Raw genomic sequence first — 16170 nt, forward strand, 5'->3', positions numbered from 1 at the left:
GAAGTCGTTAACAGTAAACATTAAGTGCATGTTCATAGTTTTAAATTTTTCATTTAAGTGATTTATGTACAAATCTTTAGATAAATAAATATCTTAAACTGTAAAAATTTCATTTACAAACAAAAATTCAACACACACAAAAAATTATAAGCCTCCCGTACTAACTTAATCTTGTGCACGCTGTGTGGCCCAAAATTTTTTATATTTTAAATCATACTTCGTTCGCGAAAATGTTCAGTTACAATGGTAAAACACTCCCTTCAATTGTTGCTACTGATTTCAGTTTCACTCTATATACTTAATTTTGAATAAAATGACAAGTTTACACGTTCTAATTCTATTTACATGGGTGACATCACAAATTTTTTGATAAATTGCTGTTAGGACACAGAGGATTGGTCAAGTTAAATGCGAATAATATGTTTACTATATCACACACGTATTTGATTATGTACGCAAGTCAAAGTAATTACAAAATACGTTTAATTTTGCTTCCAACAACTTGATCCTTTGGCATTCCAACCCATTTTTTTTTTAACTGGTGCCCGACCCAATGTTCTAGCAGAGCCTTCAGCTATTCGAAAATATATATATCTATCCCCCTCCGCCCCTGGATAATAATCTTATCAACGCCAATGGAGTTGATAACGTTATTAAACGTATTGATGCATTGATATTTGTAGTTTATATGTAATTATAACTTATAGATTATACGCGTTTGATCATGGACGTAGGTAACTAACAATTGCAAACTGTTAATAGCTTAAAATATTTTCGTTTCGACAACTCGATCCGTTGGGACTCGAAGCGATTGTTAACACGCAATGTTTACTTTCTTATTTACAAATGTACCTATAGATTAGGCTGCAACGAGATGTTCGTAGATATCCTACGTCTCTTTTTGTAGATGTATACATAATTATTAATTATGTATACATCTACAAAAATTAATAATTATTATGTAGAAAATAATTTATCGATGCTTTCACAATTAGGGATTATTTCTGGGAAGTAATCTATTTTTTTTCGATTAAATTTAATTTCCGTAACTATGATAATAATTTGAATTCACAATGTATATATGTACGAATTTAAATAAAAACAAGAGAGATATGTACGATTGTAAATAAAAACATAGAATATATTACTAGCAATATACCCTGTTAAGTCAACCTCTATGCGGTTCCCCTTTAAAACCATTATGGTTGATTCCTGAATAAGTCACGATAGACGAACTGACTCGCATTCGTCCTAACCTATCAACGATCCGCGGTATTGTTAATGACTATAGACGACAGTTGTCACTTTCCATCATTGCACAAATAAAACAGACAGACGCTAACAGCGACTTCGTTTTGGACTTACCTACTGTTTAAAAATATACAAAAAATAAATCCCTTAATGTTTTTTATTAAATTATTTTGTTTGCAATTTGTATAATATTAATAATAAATTTAAACCTTTGTTCCACAAAAAAAAAAAGAAACCGTAACAATCACAATAACAATTTTGCTTTTCCATAAAGTTGACTGGTAAAGAATGCTGTTTAGCATTAAATTTATGTTTTTGAACACGCACAATGACTGATTAATATCTATTATACATAAATCATAACAATTTTTATTGACCGTACGTTATATCAATCAATGTACAATGTAAATTACATACTTTACATATATATACATATTATAAGTACATAAATAATGCTTTTGCTAACTTTACTAATTGGAAGAGATTCTATCTATAAATTTTTTGTTATAACTACTCAGTGACTTTGTTTATATTTCACTTAATTAGGAATCACTTTGAAATTATGTAGATTTACCTAATTTTAACCAACTTTTTTAATTGTATCAACAACGAGATAGCAACCCTTACGTCAACCTAGTTCCTAAAAAGATGATTAAACAAAAAATCAAGTATTACAATAAGTACAAATAATTTTATCATAATTTTACACAAATTATATGTTTAATATGTTTCATAGAGGATTAAGACCAACAAATATAGTAATTCCTTGATTTCATAAATAAAATAGATTTCAAAATACGCTCAGTGATATTGAGAATACATGCTAAGAAAAATTACTGCTATAACTACGCGGGAGGTAAGATGACAATCTGAAGAATCCGCCACTGACAGGGAGAAGCCCTCAAAAACCACTGGCTAGCCAATGAAAGAGCACCCCTGACTGTGCATATAGCCACGTGGACTATCGAACAAATAAGCTGGATCGAGAGGTCTGACTTTATGGTTGGTGTCCATTCATTGTTGCGGCCAATGTCAGCTCCTTGAATCGACACTTGATTTTTTTAGTCCACAACGAAACGCAAGGTCCAAATCAACTATTGAATACCGCCCACTCAAAATGTAGAAGATATAAAAATTTATTTTGTATTATTCATAATTCTTAACTCAAGTTATACAAAAAATGAAGGGTTTTTTTTCCTTATAAATAATTTATCTTTCCTATATATTGTTTTTGTATTGGTTTTGAAAAAATAATTTAAATAAAAAGATATTTTACATCAATCTTAATTTGTATGTCTTTGAACTCGACAAATTTTGCAATCACTGTGTAATTTATAATTATAAAATCATTAAAATCTCTATGCAGTCACATGAATTGTTCCATTCATCCAGTTTCTACAATCTATTAATGTCTGTCGTTTTATACACACATCTTTGTATTAAATACGTGGTATTTAGAAACACAATGCATCAGAACGACGTTTCCTATGAAACGTGCGTAACAAAACCCGACTATTTAGTATTGCTACATTCCCTCAGTGCAAACCAAAACCAGTTTGTTATCTTAATGTTAGTATATTTTATGTACGTATTCTCCTACTAATATTATTAACGTAAATATGTAAATATTGATGTTTTATACTTTATAACAAAACCCTCCTATGAGTAAGGCTTATGTGTGGACACTAACGGCTGATATGACAATGATGTGATGGGTACTTTATGCTTAGTCTCGCCTAAACAGTTAAATACATTTAAATGAAATTAAGTGCCTACTTGAGTGATCCACGAACTAGATTTTTTTATCCTAATTCACTAAGACAAAGCCATTGTATACTAACTTAATTTCTCAACTAGTTCATATATAAAATCTTAATTTACTGTTTTTATTATTACGTAGATATCTACTAACTTATAAGTATACTTAATATGACAAAAATTTAATATTTCCGTCTATTTTTAATCGATAAGTGATGCAGTGTGCTTGTTTGGAATGTATTGAAGTACGTCGTGATTGAGAGGTGATTCGTCAAATTTCGTCCCATGTTGAGTTGACAAAGTGGCTACTCTTGAGTTTCGTTTCATTCACATATAACAAGCGAACTTAAATCACTTCTACACTTGCAGACATCCGTTAACAATAAAAAATGTTCTCTATTCGTAAAGATTTAATACCTGGATCGTCTACCAAAACAGATAGTTTCTTAACAACGGTACCATTTTAATATTTATGGTTTAAAATCGAATTCTGATCTAGATGGATGATAAAAGCGTGTATATATTTACATATTCGATCTTTTAGAGTATGTAAATATAAGCATAGTATAGTTTTCGGTAAATTGAATAATTAAAAAACATTATAGTTTATTTTTTATTTATTTTTTTTAAAATCTAATGTCCATATCACACCTACACCGGTTAGGATTGAGAATACTACGCTCGAAGTTGTCGATGAGTATGTACCTATACCTGGGACAAATTGTCCGAATAGGTAAGTCCAACTTCGACCAAGAGGTTCGGAAAACATTCGGAAGACATTCGGAAAACTACGCCATACCTTTTTATCCAAAATACCTCAGAATTTGAAGACAAATGTCTTTAACCAGTGCGTGTTGCCAGTGATGACTTACGGATCCGAAACGTGGTCCTACACGATTACCCGTATGAAAAGCTACAAGTTACTCAGCGGGCTATAGAGAGGGCTATGCTCGGAGTCTCTGCGTGATAGAATCCGCCCAGGTGGCCCAGGACTGTTCTTTATAGCGATTTATGAGGGGAGGCTTATGTCCAGCAGTGGATAGTGGCTGAAATAATGATGATGATAGTTTTTTTAATGGCTGACAATGGAATGTAAACCCTACCTGCGTAATTGGTATACACTGGTGGAACACCAGTGAGGAATGATCAGTGAAGATGAAAGCAGGTCAGTTAGCTCATCGTGACTTTAAGAATTAACCACGATAGTTTCCAGACGGAACCGCATGGAGGTCAACCTAATAGGGTGTAGGTATTGCTAGCAATGGCTATGTTAAACCCCATTACTAACAATCCCCTAACCCCCTGAAAATTCATTTTTTAAACAGTTTTATTGTTTACAAACTTTTTACTAAACCATTGAAATAATCCATTTCTAGATGGTGTATTAAGATAAAACGTACACCAGATTTTAGTTAGACCTACAGGAACACAACTGTAAGAATCGAATTAATTTGTTTTTGCGTGATACTGAAACAAACATACAAACAGAAAAAATATTGAAAATTATTGTTTTGGTATCTATTGGTCTTATTAAAATCCCTCATATATTTTTTTAAATATCTGTCATGTACAGATATCGTATAATTGTAATCGTATTATATTAGCAAGATATTGTAATGTAAATAACAAAACAAACTCCTACTGTGTTGAATTCCTTACTATATATAATCAGTTTATGATTATAATACAAGAGATGCTTTCTTGCGTAGATTTGCTCTTTCAAGATCGTGTAATGCCTAACGTTGAACACGGAAATTACTGACTTATTTTAGATTATAGATATCTACTCTATCTCTTTCATTTTTTTTTTACAAATGTCTATTTGATGTTCAAAAACATTGTGCAATAAAACTGCGAAAATCTATTGACCGTACCTTCGAATCCATGATCGAGCCAGACACTCCTTAATTGACTTCATGCTATATTTTGGGACTGCTTGAACTTACCTTAAGTATCTAGAAACATTGGCCTATTACAACTGTAAGTAAGATTTCGATGTTGGGCGTTGTATATATCATACGACTCATAGAAGATGTCTTAACTTTACGAAAACGTACGTTTATTTAAATACCTAATTTTAACCATTCAAGTGTTTCATTATTCTTTCAGTTTTATACTTATTTATAAAAAATCATTCTACACCATAGTCTAGTCTGAGACTTAAAATCGAGAATGCCTTTAACTTTGTCAATGACTGACTATTCGGGATGCTGAATTAAAAAATTTAAACCAAAAATGAGGACAATACTCTAAATACAAATAAACATTTATTATTTTAATACATTTATGTACACACATTTACGATAATTATCACAAAGTTATTAGCTAATAAGTCATCTAAAATTCAATTACAACTCGTATGCTCAATTTTAATGATGAATATTTCAAGTTGTTTATGTTGCTGAACGTGTGTTCTATAATATACAATGGGCGCAAAACTCGACTCGAAATTACAAATATCTTTTACATGGACTAATAAACGTAAAATATGCTAAAGAGGCTTCTTATGACAACTTACAATTATTTTCTATGTACACACTACTTCTTTTCGTTTCGTTTTTTACTTTTATACCATTGTAAAAACAATTGCATCCACACATGAAATGTTCCTATTTGTTGATATCATTTATCATTAATTTTATTACCAATAAGCACCGATTTTCGTTATAAATTTAGTTATTTTTGTTTTTCATCAGCGACAGTTTGTTTGCGACAATCGCTGTATTAAATCGCTATCGTCTCTTGAAAATAGCATGCTTTTTTGGAATAGTGTTTTTTTACATCATTTTATTACTCTATTCACATTTTATTACATTAATAATAATCTTACAAATAATCACTATGACTATTGTATTATTCTAAAGATGTACTTAAACATAGTGAGATTAAATTATTTACAATACAATTTTGCCTACTTACTTGTAGGAAAATAATTTGTCTTGTGAACAACATTATGTCTTCATCTTATAGTAAAATATCATTTATGCTTATACAAGGTTGTTTAAAAAGTAAAATCCCTTAATTTATTAGTGTTTTGTAGAACTGTTAACTTATTCTTTTGAAAATAAATGCCTAATATATACATAAAAATTTTAAAACCAGATTAGATAATAAAGGCACTTAGGTAAATATTTATGTTTGAGCATCATCCTAAGACATTCCATATTTCATCCAAAAATATATATACCAAAATAAACAATCAGAAGACTATATATGACTATATACTTTTATATTAAATAATCTAAATACTTTTTAGTAACCGTAGTGAGCCTCAAAATGACATTCAGCGGATCACTTTTAAACAACCCTGTATAATAAATTATTAAGTAAAAAAAATAATATTTCCAGATTTTATTTGGAATGACATGCAATTATATTTTTGTGTATGATTTATACAAGTCTAAATATAATAAATACATTCCCTCTTTCCATATCCAAATTAAAACAGGTAACTTTAATTACCTATATAATTAGTTATATTTGTTGCAGTATAATAATTAATTGTACCTAACATTCAGTGATATATCGTCATAGTCGTAGAATACTGACGGATCTATATATGTAATATTTGTCAGATCCATCAGTATTCTACAACTATATATATATATATATATATATATATATATATATATATATATATATATCATTATATGATACATTTAATTATTGTATATTTATGACAAAATGTGTACTGTAAAAATACTATAAATTTAAATTATTATTATTAATGTAATTAGATAGATAAATAAGTCTACAACATTGTTCTATAGAGATAATTATCGTAATAACATTAATGGTGTATCGCCTGCTGAAAATTAACTTTTATTTAATATTGTAAAAGGTTATACTTTCTAAAATTATACTTTCTTTAATCTAATTATACTGGTATATATTTATAATTAAATTGTCGAATAGAATAAAAACTTTGTACTAAATAAATTTAAAAGAAATTCAAAATGTATTTAATATACCTACAACAGACTAGAATTCGTTCATATTGATTTTCGTAAAACTTTAAAATTTTACTCAAATCTATTAAAACTTCGTACTTACTATACCTAAATTCAATTACTTATAATACGTCAATATATTTATTTACATTATAGATAATATTACATAGAAATGCGTTTCAAATTAGGTTCTCTCTCTAACTCATATTCATACTACTTATAGCCTAACAACATGGAAACAATAAATGTAGCTAGGCTATATGGGTATCTAAATCAGATTATTTAATATTATCCTCGTATCTACAAGTTCACCTTTAAATGTATACCTTTAGATACATTCTAAAATAAGTCTTCTGGCACTATACTTCAAAATACCTAAGATTCCTACAGCATGAATAATAAATAAAAACTGTTCGCACTGTAAAGAATTTCACTGTTTCAAACTTCAGATTATTAAATTACCGCGTCGTCATAAAACATTAGATATTCCCGTTCTCCCCTGCACTCAGCCTCTCGCGTTCTTCTTAGACCGTTACACCTAGGACAAAAAATATTCTTATGTGAAAAAATCATATTTATTATAATTTTTATTTAAATTTGACCATAAACCACCTATAACCATATTGAACTCTAATATGTTCGACGTAATGTGGGAGTTTTACGTTCACCATAACAATAGTAGTAGGTAAAACTGATGGTAAGGCAGCTACAGATATTGTCATCTCTGACTGCCTTACCAGCAATTACAGCCGTGAGCATGTATAAAACATTTTATGTATGTGTTTCCTAGATTTTATTGATAAATCTAAAGTAAAAACTTTTAAAGGGTTATATCTTGATTTATTTATTTTATGGTACGTTTCTAACCATGAAAACTAAACATTTTTTTGCCATCGGATTAGTATACTTTTAGGGTAAACAAATACAAATTAAAGGTATGATGAATTTATAACATTTCTCATCGGTTACCTTTAATTAATATTTGTAATAAAGTAGGGTACGAAATATGAAATAAATATGATTGACACATTAAAATTTTTGTCAGTAGAATCATAGATTCAAATAATTTTTAATATATTTTATATGCCCATGCCTTTTAGAAAAAAACCACAGCTTACAGGCAAGTTCACAGTAATCACTCCCGGGAGGTTAACTGCTATAAAAAAATACTTTCCGTGAGCTGATTGTGATGGGTAAAGCAATGCTATAGCATTCATCTTACACATAGGTCATTACTTCCATTGTTTGGAATACATTCCGTTTTACAAGCGGTAGAGCACATTAAAAGAACATGGCCGTTTTAAACGCGTTTGAACATTAATCGATAATGCACTTAATATGTCGTATCACGTAAAATATTAATCTTCCTTAAAAATGGCAATCATACCGCTTCCACCAAAACTGTTTCATTTTCATATGATATGAAAATGAAACAGATATGACAAAATGATAAGGAGTTAGTTTTTGTTTCCATGGTATCTAATAATCTGGTCATAATTCTAAATTATTTAATAATTCAGGGATACTTTGTATAAAAATCATCTGCTTGGGTACATTGGTCCCATTCGTGTTTCTGCCATGAAGCAGTTGTGTTTCAATTTGAAGGGTAGGATATGACAATGACTATACAGAATACAGAGGCATAAAACCTTAGTTCTCAGGATATCAAGGCATAAAGGGTATTGTGGACTCAGTATACTGTTACGTCTATAGTATTGTTCATAGGCGACATATTATTTTCCATCAGGTGGGCCATCAACGTGTTTGCCATTTTAAATTGAATAAAAAAAATTTAATCTATTTAATTTACTCCCTGGTATATGCAAAAACTAATGTAATACCTATTCTTTTCTTGATATGTTAGTTAAATAATATAGACTTTTTATAAAATATATATATAATCTTAAAAAATAATTAATAATCGTCACAAATAAATAAAGATTGTATCCCACAAAAAAAACTACATACTTTTATTGTAGCAAACCCAATTATTTTACTAACCAAAAACTAAACTACTCAACCGGTTTTGCTAATATTTATATGGGACCAATCTTTCAGATTAAAAAAAGAAATTTCCAAATCGGTTTACAAATGACGTAGTTATGAGGTAACAAACATAAAAAAATACACCCGATTTTAGCGCCTTCTTTTTGAAGTCGTTTAATAAAAAAAGTTACCAGAATAAACATTCTTTTACACTTTCGTAAATTTCGTTGCGGCCTGTTAAAAACAACAAGGATTATAGATTCTGTAAGAACAAAGATAACGCAAAAGAGATTATTGGCGATTAAATTTTAAATGCTAATAATTCTGTTCTTTCGTTACGTAATCCGGATGTTTTTTTTTTATTTTATTCTGAGTCATTTTGTGTGATTTTTTAACACCCTCGTAAGTATCTACCCTAACTGGGAATGTCGTGTCGGTTCAATCTTTGATTTAAATATTGGTTAATTATATCTTATCTAACTTAATATTTATAGCTAACTTTTTGACGTGGTTATATGAAAACCAATAAAATAGGTCAATTCTAAATAGCACATCAAGATAATACTTGTACCAGTTTTTAAGTTATACGTCCAGGAACACAACTATATCTAAACTCTGTAAATTGTACCTACCGAATTTTGTGTAATAGTTTTTGCGTGCTGTCGAAACAAACATACAGACAGACAGTTAAGTTATTAAAAAATATTATTTTGACCTCTATTGGTGTTATTAAAACTCATCATATTCATTTTTTATCTCTCATCGTCTAATTACAATTTTATTACATTAGTAAAATAAAGTTTGTATACGTCTTTATCATTAACAATTATAAGAAGATGGTGACACTGTAAAATTCGATTACGTTTGGATCATTATAAATTTGAAAGAGTCCTTTAGTTACCTAATTAAACAGTTAATGCTATTTCATATTTTAAAGTATATGTATAAGTTTTATCTGTCTTCACGCAAAATTCTTTAGAGGATGTCTTTTCATAAACTTGTATTGAAATTAACTACTGTATGTATTTGTAGTGCTTTGCTAGAATGTATTAGATAGATACCCATTAAGTACTTTTTGCCCACTACTTCGTACGTATGGTTGCAAAAATAGAAAAACCAATGAAGTAGATCATTTCTAGATTATTTTTGTATTTTTTTTTGTCATTGCAGAACAAACATACAGATAGAGAGAGCAAATTACTTAAAAAATATTGTTTTGGCCTCTGTTAGTCTTATTAGGATCCTATTTACTGATTTTTGTTAAATAAGTATCTGCCCTGTACAGACGTTGTCTAGTTACAATTTTATTACATTAGTAAAATTTGCCTCTTATCCTACAAATTCTAAGAGTTTATAAATACTATACAATGTACTTGTATTACGTTTATATTTACGATACGTCACCTAAGTGTCAGAAAGAAATAATTATCTATATGTAAAGGAGTCGTTGAGGAGCTTTTCAATCTTTCAATAATGAACGAACAAAGATGTTACTATGTAGCACAAAACGAATCGAATAAGATCACCAAGAATACTTAGGCAATAAATAATATGATATCCAAAGTATTTAGATTATGTTTTATGCAATTTTGAAGTTTGCTAAAATATTTATAGGTTTACTAAATCGTAATGTTTTACGAGATATTTAATGGTTCTCTCGAGCATACTTTTTATCTAGCCTCAATCTAAAAACTCAAGCAATTTGTATATGTATATACGGACTGCATTGAAATTATAGCATGACGTTGATTTACATGACTACTTATTGTGTTAAGAAAATGTAAAATAAATTGGACAATAAACTGATACTCTATTTTTAATATACATTGATAAATTGTTTTGACTTAGTTTCATTAAATTTATTTTTAAATGACGGTGATATCAAGATTGAATATCTAGGATCACATCCACATTAATTCAATTTATAAATTTGTAAAGCGCAACCTCATTTTCCATATCAGTTTTCTTAAATATTATTTTGTAGAGGTAGTGGAGTTATAAACTAGCGAATTTACTTTTTCGTCTTACTTTATATAACTACTTTCACAATGTATAAACTATGAAATAAAGATAATGATAATAATTATGATAATATAATATATCACATACCTACACCATTTGCTATTTATCGTTGAATTAACTTCTAGTTGTAGGTAAAATGCGATTGTAACATGTGTGGCGTGCATTAGTCGAAGCAAACACAACACAAACCCATTTTTTGTTCTATGGGCGCAAATGCCGTTTGATAGGTGTTGCGCGAGATTAAAGTGAAGTTAATTGACCGAACGGTAAGGTCAGTTAACAATTGGTAGATACTAATTTTAGAAGCGAATCATGGTAGGTACATGCCTGACCGAGTAAAAGGGTTACACTTGATTAAAAAAACGCAACTTTTAATAAATTCCTGATTCAGAATACGTTACAGTCTAAATTATGCTTTCGGTTTTAACTATTTATTTTTTAGTAATCCTCTTTTTAGTCTATAGTCATTATGTACTCATTTGTGTATATGATATCTGAGGGTCTAACGTAATGTAGGTACATCCATCACTCTAAATAAATATACATTATGTCTACATATACTACATTAATTCATTCAATACTTACGGTTATAAGTAACAAAACATTATAGTTTTGTATCATATTTTACTTGTCGTATGGTCCTGACATAAAATGGGCCACCCCCTCCTTTCCCATGGATGTCGTAAGAGGCGACTAGGAGAACTTAATGGTCGAGAGATGCGCAGTAGCGTCCGTCTCAAAAAATACATGCATGCTTAGTTCATACGTGTACAGAGAAAAAATATATTGTGATAATATTATCATCATCATATCAGCTATTAGCTGCCCACTGCTGAACATAGGCCTCCCCCATTAAAAGGTATTTTGCCAGTAGTTGCCACGCTTGGTAACTGCAGTTAGGCTTTAGTGATGTTTCAAGAGAGTCACTGCTGTCAAACCCTCGACCTTTAAGTTGCTTTAGTCGCCTCTTACGACACCTGTGGACAAGAAAGGGGTGACCCAATCTATACTGGGACGACACGGCAACAGCACCTCATTAGAGTATGCTACATAACAAAATAAATTTACATACCAACCTACTTTCCTAATATCGTGATTCTAATTTAGGAAATTCTAGGTCTACTGTTATGATTCAATCTATCAATCACTCAATTAGCAATTCTTGAACCGCATTTCCATATTCAGTAGGTACGTCAGTTGAAAATAAGATTGTTCTAAAACAAACGCTAACCAATAAGTAATAGATTACGTGTAATTGTAATGAAAACAACGCCCCTGATGATGAAAATAAATATAATGAAATCTATACACCAAAGTTTAGTGACTAAACCATCCATGGAGTACTAGATACCTACAGTTCCTAAGTTATTACTCCTGAGGACGAAAGCGATGCCTCCGTACTCAATAACTTTACTGCCACTTAAATATAACTATGGAAAATTAACTTACCAATATAAAGTACTTACATAATTTAGATAATTATTATATCTTTCAAATAATGTACATATTAAAAAAGTTCCAAATTCTTTGATTCCAACTAATGTTATATTAGGGTTACCTTTTTACTTGTAGATTAGATAGGGTAAATCGTAACTGTTATATCAAGCTAGAAACTAATGATAATAATAACCTATGAAACTGGCGAACAACTTTCCCCTAAAAAGTATAGTCGAAATTTCATCAGGTACCTCTGTCCCATTCCTGTTTCAACCGTGAAGCAGCTATGTTTGCATAGCTGTGTTTTGGTTTAAAGAAAGAATTTACTGAGTACAGAGAAATAACACCTAAGTCCTCGGGAATGGCAACGCATGGGGGGTATCATGGGCGAAACAATATACTCTGTTATGTCCATGGTACTGCTCATGTCTATAGACGACGGTTACCACTTTCCATCAGGTGGACCGTCAGCTTGTTTGCTATTTTAAGTTGTATAAAAAAAAAATAATTCACTAATCATTTTAAGATTTCGACTACTCTGTTTGGAAAAAGTTATCCCATTCATTAATATTGTTACTAAGTTATAGAATGAATTATTTCTAACAGAAATTCTGTATAGTTAAGTAAATTATTATCTCAACGTTGAATTTAACAACACTACAAAAGGATGAGTTGCGAGCTTCAATCTGTACCTATTGTTAAATATTTACGTTCAATGTTTGTTAGCTTATACCCCAGTTGGTTACCATATGGTCAATTCTAAGGAACAAAGCGGCAAAAAATTGCAAATGATTTTTTAATACCCATACGTTACGCATTTAACTCAAACAGGTGTTTTGATTTACAATGCATTTGTTCTTGAATATTTTTAGAAGACAAAAGAACTAATTACTGACATTATTTTATAAAGTATCTTATTACTTTTGCAACAAATCTAGATATTGAAAAATTATTACAATCCAGTAAGATAAACCCGCGCATTCTTTGGATAATGTATGTCCAGAGCTAATCAAAACAATCGTTGTGTTCGTAACTTCCGTGAAACATCAGAAAATCAGTAAAGTAGACGAGGAGCACCGCTGGCGATCTCACACACACCATCCGATTCACGCACACCCTCACATTATCAGGCACTCATTGTTACAGGCAACTTCTAACACATGTTGAGTTTCGACATACCTATAGGTGTGAACGGAGCGAGAGGCGGCAGGGTCGGCCGCCGATCTGTAAACAGTGGTTATCGACGCGCCGCCACTTGCCTTCACGGCATCTCCGGCTACTGCGCTATATTTATCCGCTCTGGAACTGACGCGCGCGGCTAAATCCGTTCGGCGCCGTATGATGCCGGCCTCCTGCAACCACAACCACGTCACGAGGTGCTCCGATGCACATCGACGCTCACCCTGCGGCCGCAGGGGTGAAATATGCGAGCAATTCGCACTGCGGAATTCGCGAACGCCACACAAATCTATAAATATGGAACGAGATCGCAGAGCACTAGCGAGGAAATAATTAGTACTCTCACCTGAGGGCAGTATCTCAGTAGGACTTATGAGCAGGCGCTGGTGCAGCTGCTACACACGCTTGATGATGATAATATGAAGGTGCTGGTGTGCGGTAGTGATGATGCGGTGGTGGGGAGGCTCGGTATGCATCCGGACCTGGCGAACTGCCCCGGAAACCCGCTAGCTGGCAGCTCGGCGGTTCAAAAAGGTCCCGGAATGCCGGCGGCAACTGCTCTGCGGGTGGTTCAGGCGCTGCATACCAACCAGACGTAGCGGCTCGAAATTCTTCAGCAGCTAAGGAATAGGGTTGCGGTGAACAATATACCGCAGAGGGTGGCAGTCGAGATTCACTAAATTCATCGAGCGCATCGACAGGTTTATCGTAACGTGCACATTCTGCGCCAGGCTCTCGCTTCGGTCTGCACTCGAAAATTCGAGGTTTGACATCAGGTTTGATATCACGCGTTTGTCCAAGTGCATCCGCTGCACTTAGTGCTTCTTGTGCTGCGAGTGCTTCTTGCGCTTGTTGAAGTTGTTGCTGCCTTTTTAACGCTTCCTCCTTTTCTTTGATGGCGTCCTTCTTTTTGAATCGGCGTCTCCGTCGCAAATACGAACCATTATCAAACATGTTGTAAGAGTCTGGATCCAAAGTCCAATAGCTTCCCTTACCGGGTTTTTTATCGTCCCTCGCTACTTTCACGAAACACTCATTAAGACTTAAATTATGTCTGATCGAATTTTGCCAACCCTGTTTATTTTCTCGATAGTAAGGAAATCGCTCCATAATAAACTGGTAGATACCGTTCAGAGTGATACGTCGATCGGGTGCGTTTTGTATCGCCATAGCAATTAGCGCTATGTACGAATAGGGCGGTTTGACCATATCCTTAGGCGCTCCAACGTGCTGTTGGTGCGGATGGAGGTAAGGAGCTCCATATCCGTATCGATATTGTTCGTAGGCATAGGGTGTCACTCCGGCTGAATAGCCGCCGGCGGCTCCGCCACGGTACGCATAGGGGCTCTGTTCGCCGAACAACGCGTGCATCGTTGCAAGCCACGTTCACCACCACAACATACTCAGACCGCGAGCGCGGAACCCTCGACACGTTGCTCTTTCGGCAACAAAATGACGACTGACTGATTTTGTTTGGATTCACAACAAGACACGTTTACATAGCGGACGCTAAACGAAAGACGAATGAGCGGGACCGTGGGCGCCACCGGTTGTTGCGCTATGACGCGGCCTCGCCCCGCCCTCACAAAGCAAGTCTCGCTCAAACAACTGCATAGGGGCCGCATCTGTCTTTGTCGCTCAGCCCCGTCAAACGCCAGGTGGAGCGACTCACGCCCAAGCCGCGGCCGAGGGCGGCGCCCACTTATCTTGCACAGCACTTCCCCTTCGCTTCGTGACACTCACACCCTAACAGACTTTATCCTCTATACTCATTGTCGGGCAACTATACTATACGACCAAAAAGCATTGCACTCGATATCTTTGAGTACTTACATACCCATGTATTAAATTAAATTTATAATATAGCCAGCTGTACCAGCAACGTCATCAATGTGACTCCTAACTTTTAAATGAAATCCCAGACCCCAAACCTTTTGGAGGAAACAATAAAGAGTATCTATCTAGTGTCTACTGTATATCTGCAACCAATATGAATATGTTGGTAAAGCAAATAATTTCGAGAATAAAACCATTTTCATAAACTTACAGATAACTTATAAAAATTAAATTCTTATTACAGAAAAAAAAGCAAAACCTAGTTAAAAATTTAAAAATCAATGACAATCTATCTTGTATAAATAAATATATATCTATAATTTTGAATATTTAGATGTTTGTTAGTTTTTCATTTATCTGCGCTAAAAAGTAAAGAAATTTAAATTCATATTCATTTAAAATGTTAATATTTTTGTATAAGTAAGTACTACTAGAACTATAGAATTATGCCTAATCAAATTGTACAAGGTCCTAAGTAGTTTCAAAAATTATAGGTATATAAACTATATATACTTGAGATCTTGCTCCGAAAATTAATGTTTATAAATATAGGATCACATAATATTAAGTAAACTCTATCAATTGAAAAATAATGATCGACATCTTATAGAATTACACTCAAAAAACAAGCAATTTGACCTTTTTTAAGTCTTTCTTTAATGAGAAAATAGCTTGTGCCTAAGAATATACGCAACTGTAGCTCAGTTGCAATTACTAATAATAATAAAATAATGCAATTTTATTAAAGTAA

At 32.4% G+C, this 16170-nt stretch overlaps 1 protein-coding gene across 2 annotated transcripts; it reads right to left on the reverse strand.

Moving 5' to 3' along the window:
* Positions 1–6794: 6794 nt before the first annotated feature.
* Positions 6795–15118, reverse strand: LOC113521400 (fork head domain-containing protein crocodile-like). 2 transcript variants are annotated; one of them, XR_004224043.2, is made up of 3 exons: positions 13930–15118; positions 13584–13756; positions 6795–7497 (listed from the first exon to the last, which is right to left on the reverse strand). XR_004224043.2 is itself a non-coding variant. In XM_026906933.3 (2 exons), exon 1 carries the CDS (start codon positions 14952–14954, stop codon positions 13944–13946), a length of 1011 nt encoding a protein of 336 aa, XP_026762734.1. In that variant the 5' UTR covers positions 14955–15118; the 3' UTR covers positions 6795–7497; positions 13930–13943. The 2 variants fall into 2 exon arrangements, 1 of the variants encoding a protein (XP_026762734.1); XM_026906933.3 differs by lacking the exon at positions 13584–13756.
* Positions 15119–16170: the final 1052 nt, after the last annotated feature.

The sequence above is a fragment of the Galleria mellonella genome, unplaced genomic scaffold, assembly GCF_026898425.1.
Source record: "Galleria mellonella isolate WM207_F2 unplaced genomic scaffold, CSIRO_AGI_GalMel_v1 utg33, whole genome shotgun sequence".
In the NCBI taxonomy this organism is placed as follows: domain Eukaryota; kingdom Metazoa; phylum Arthropoda; class Insecta; order Lepidoptera; family Pyralidae; genus Galleria; species Galleria mellonella.

Coding starts and splice junctions, on each gene's coding strand:
- LOC113521400 (XM_026906933.3), bottom strand. CDS start 14,954: ATGCACGCGTTGTTCGGCGAACAGAGCCCCTATGCGTACCGTGGCGGA.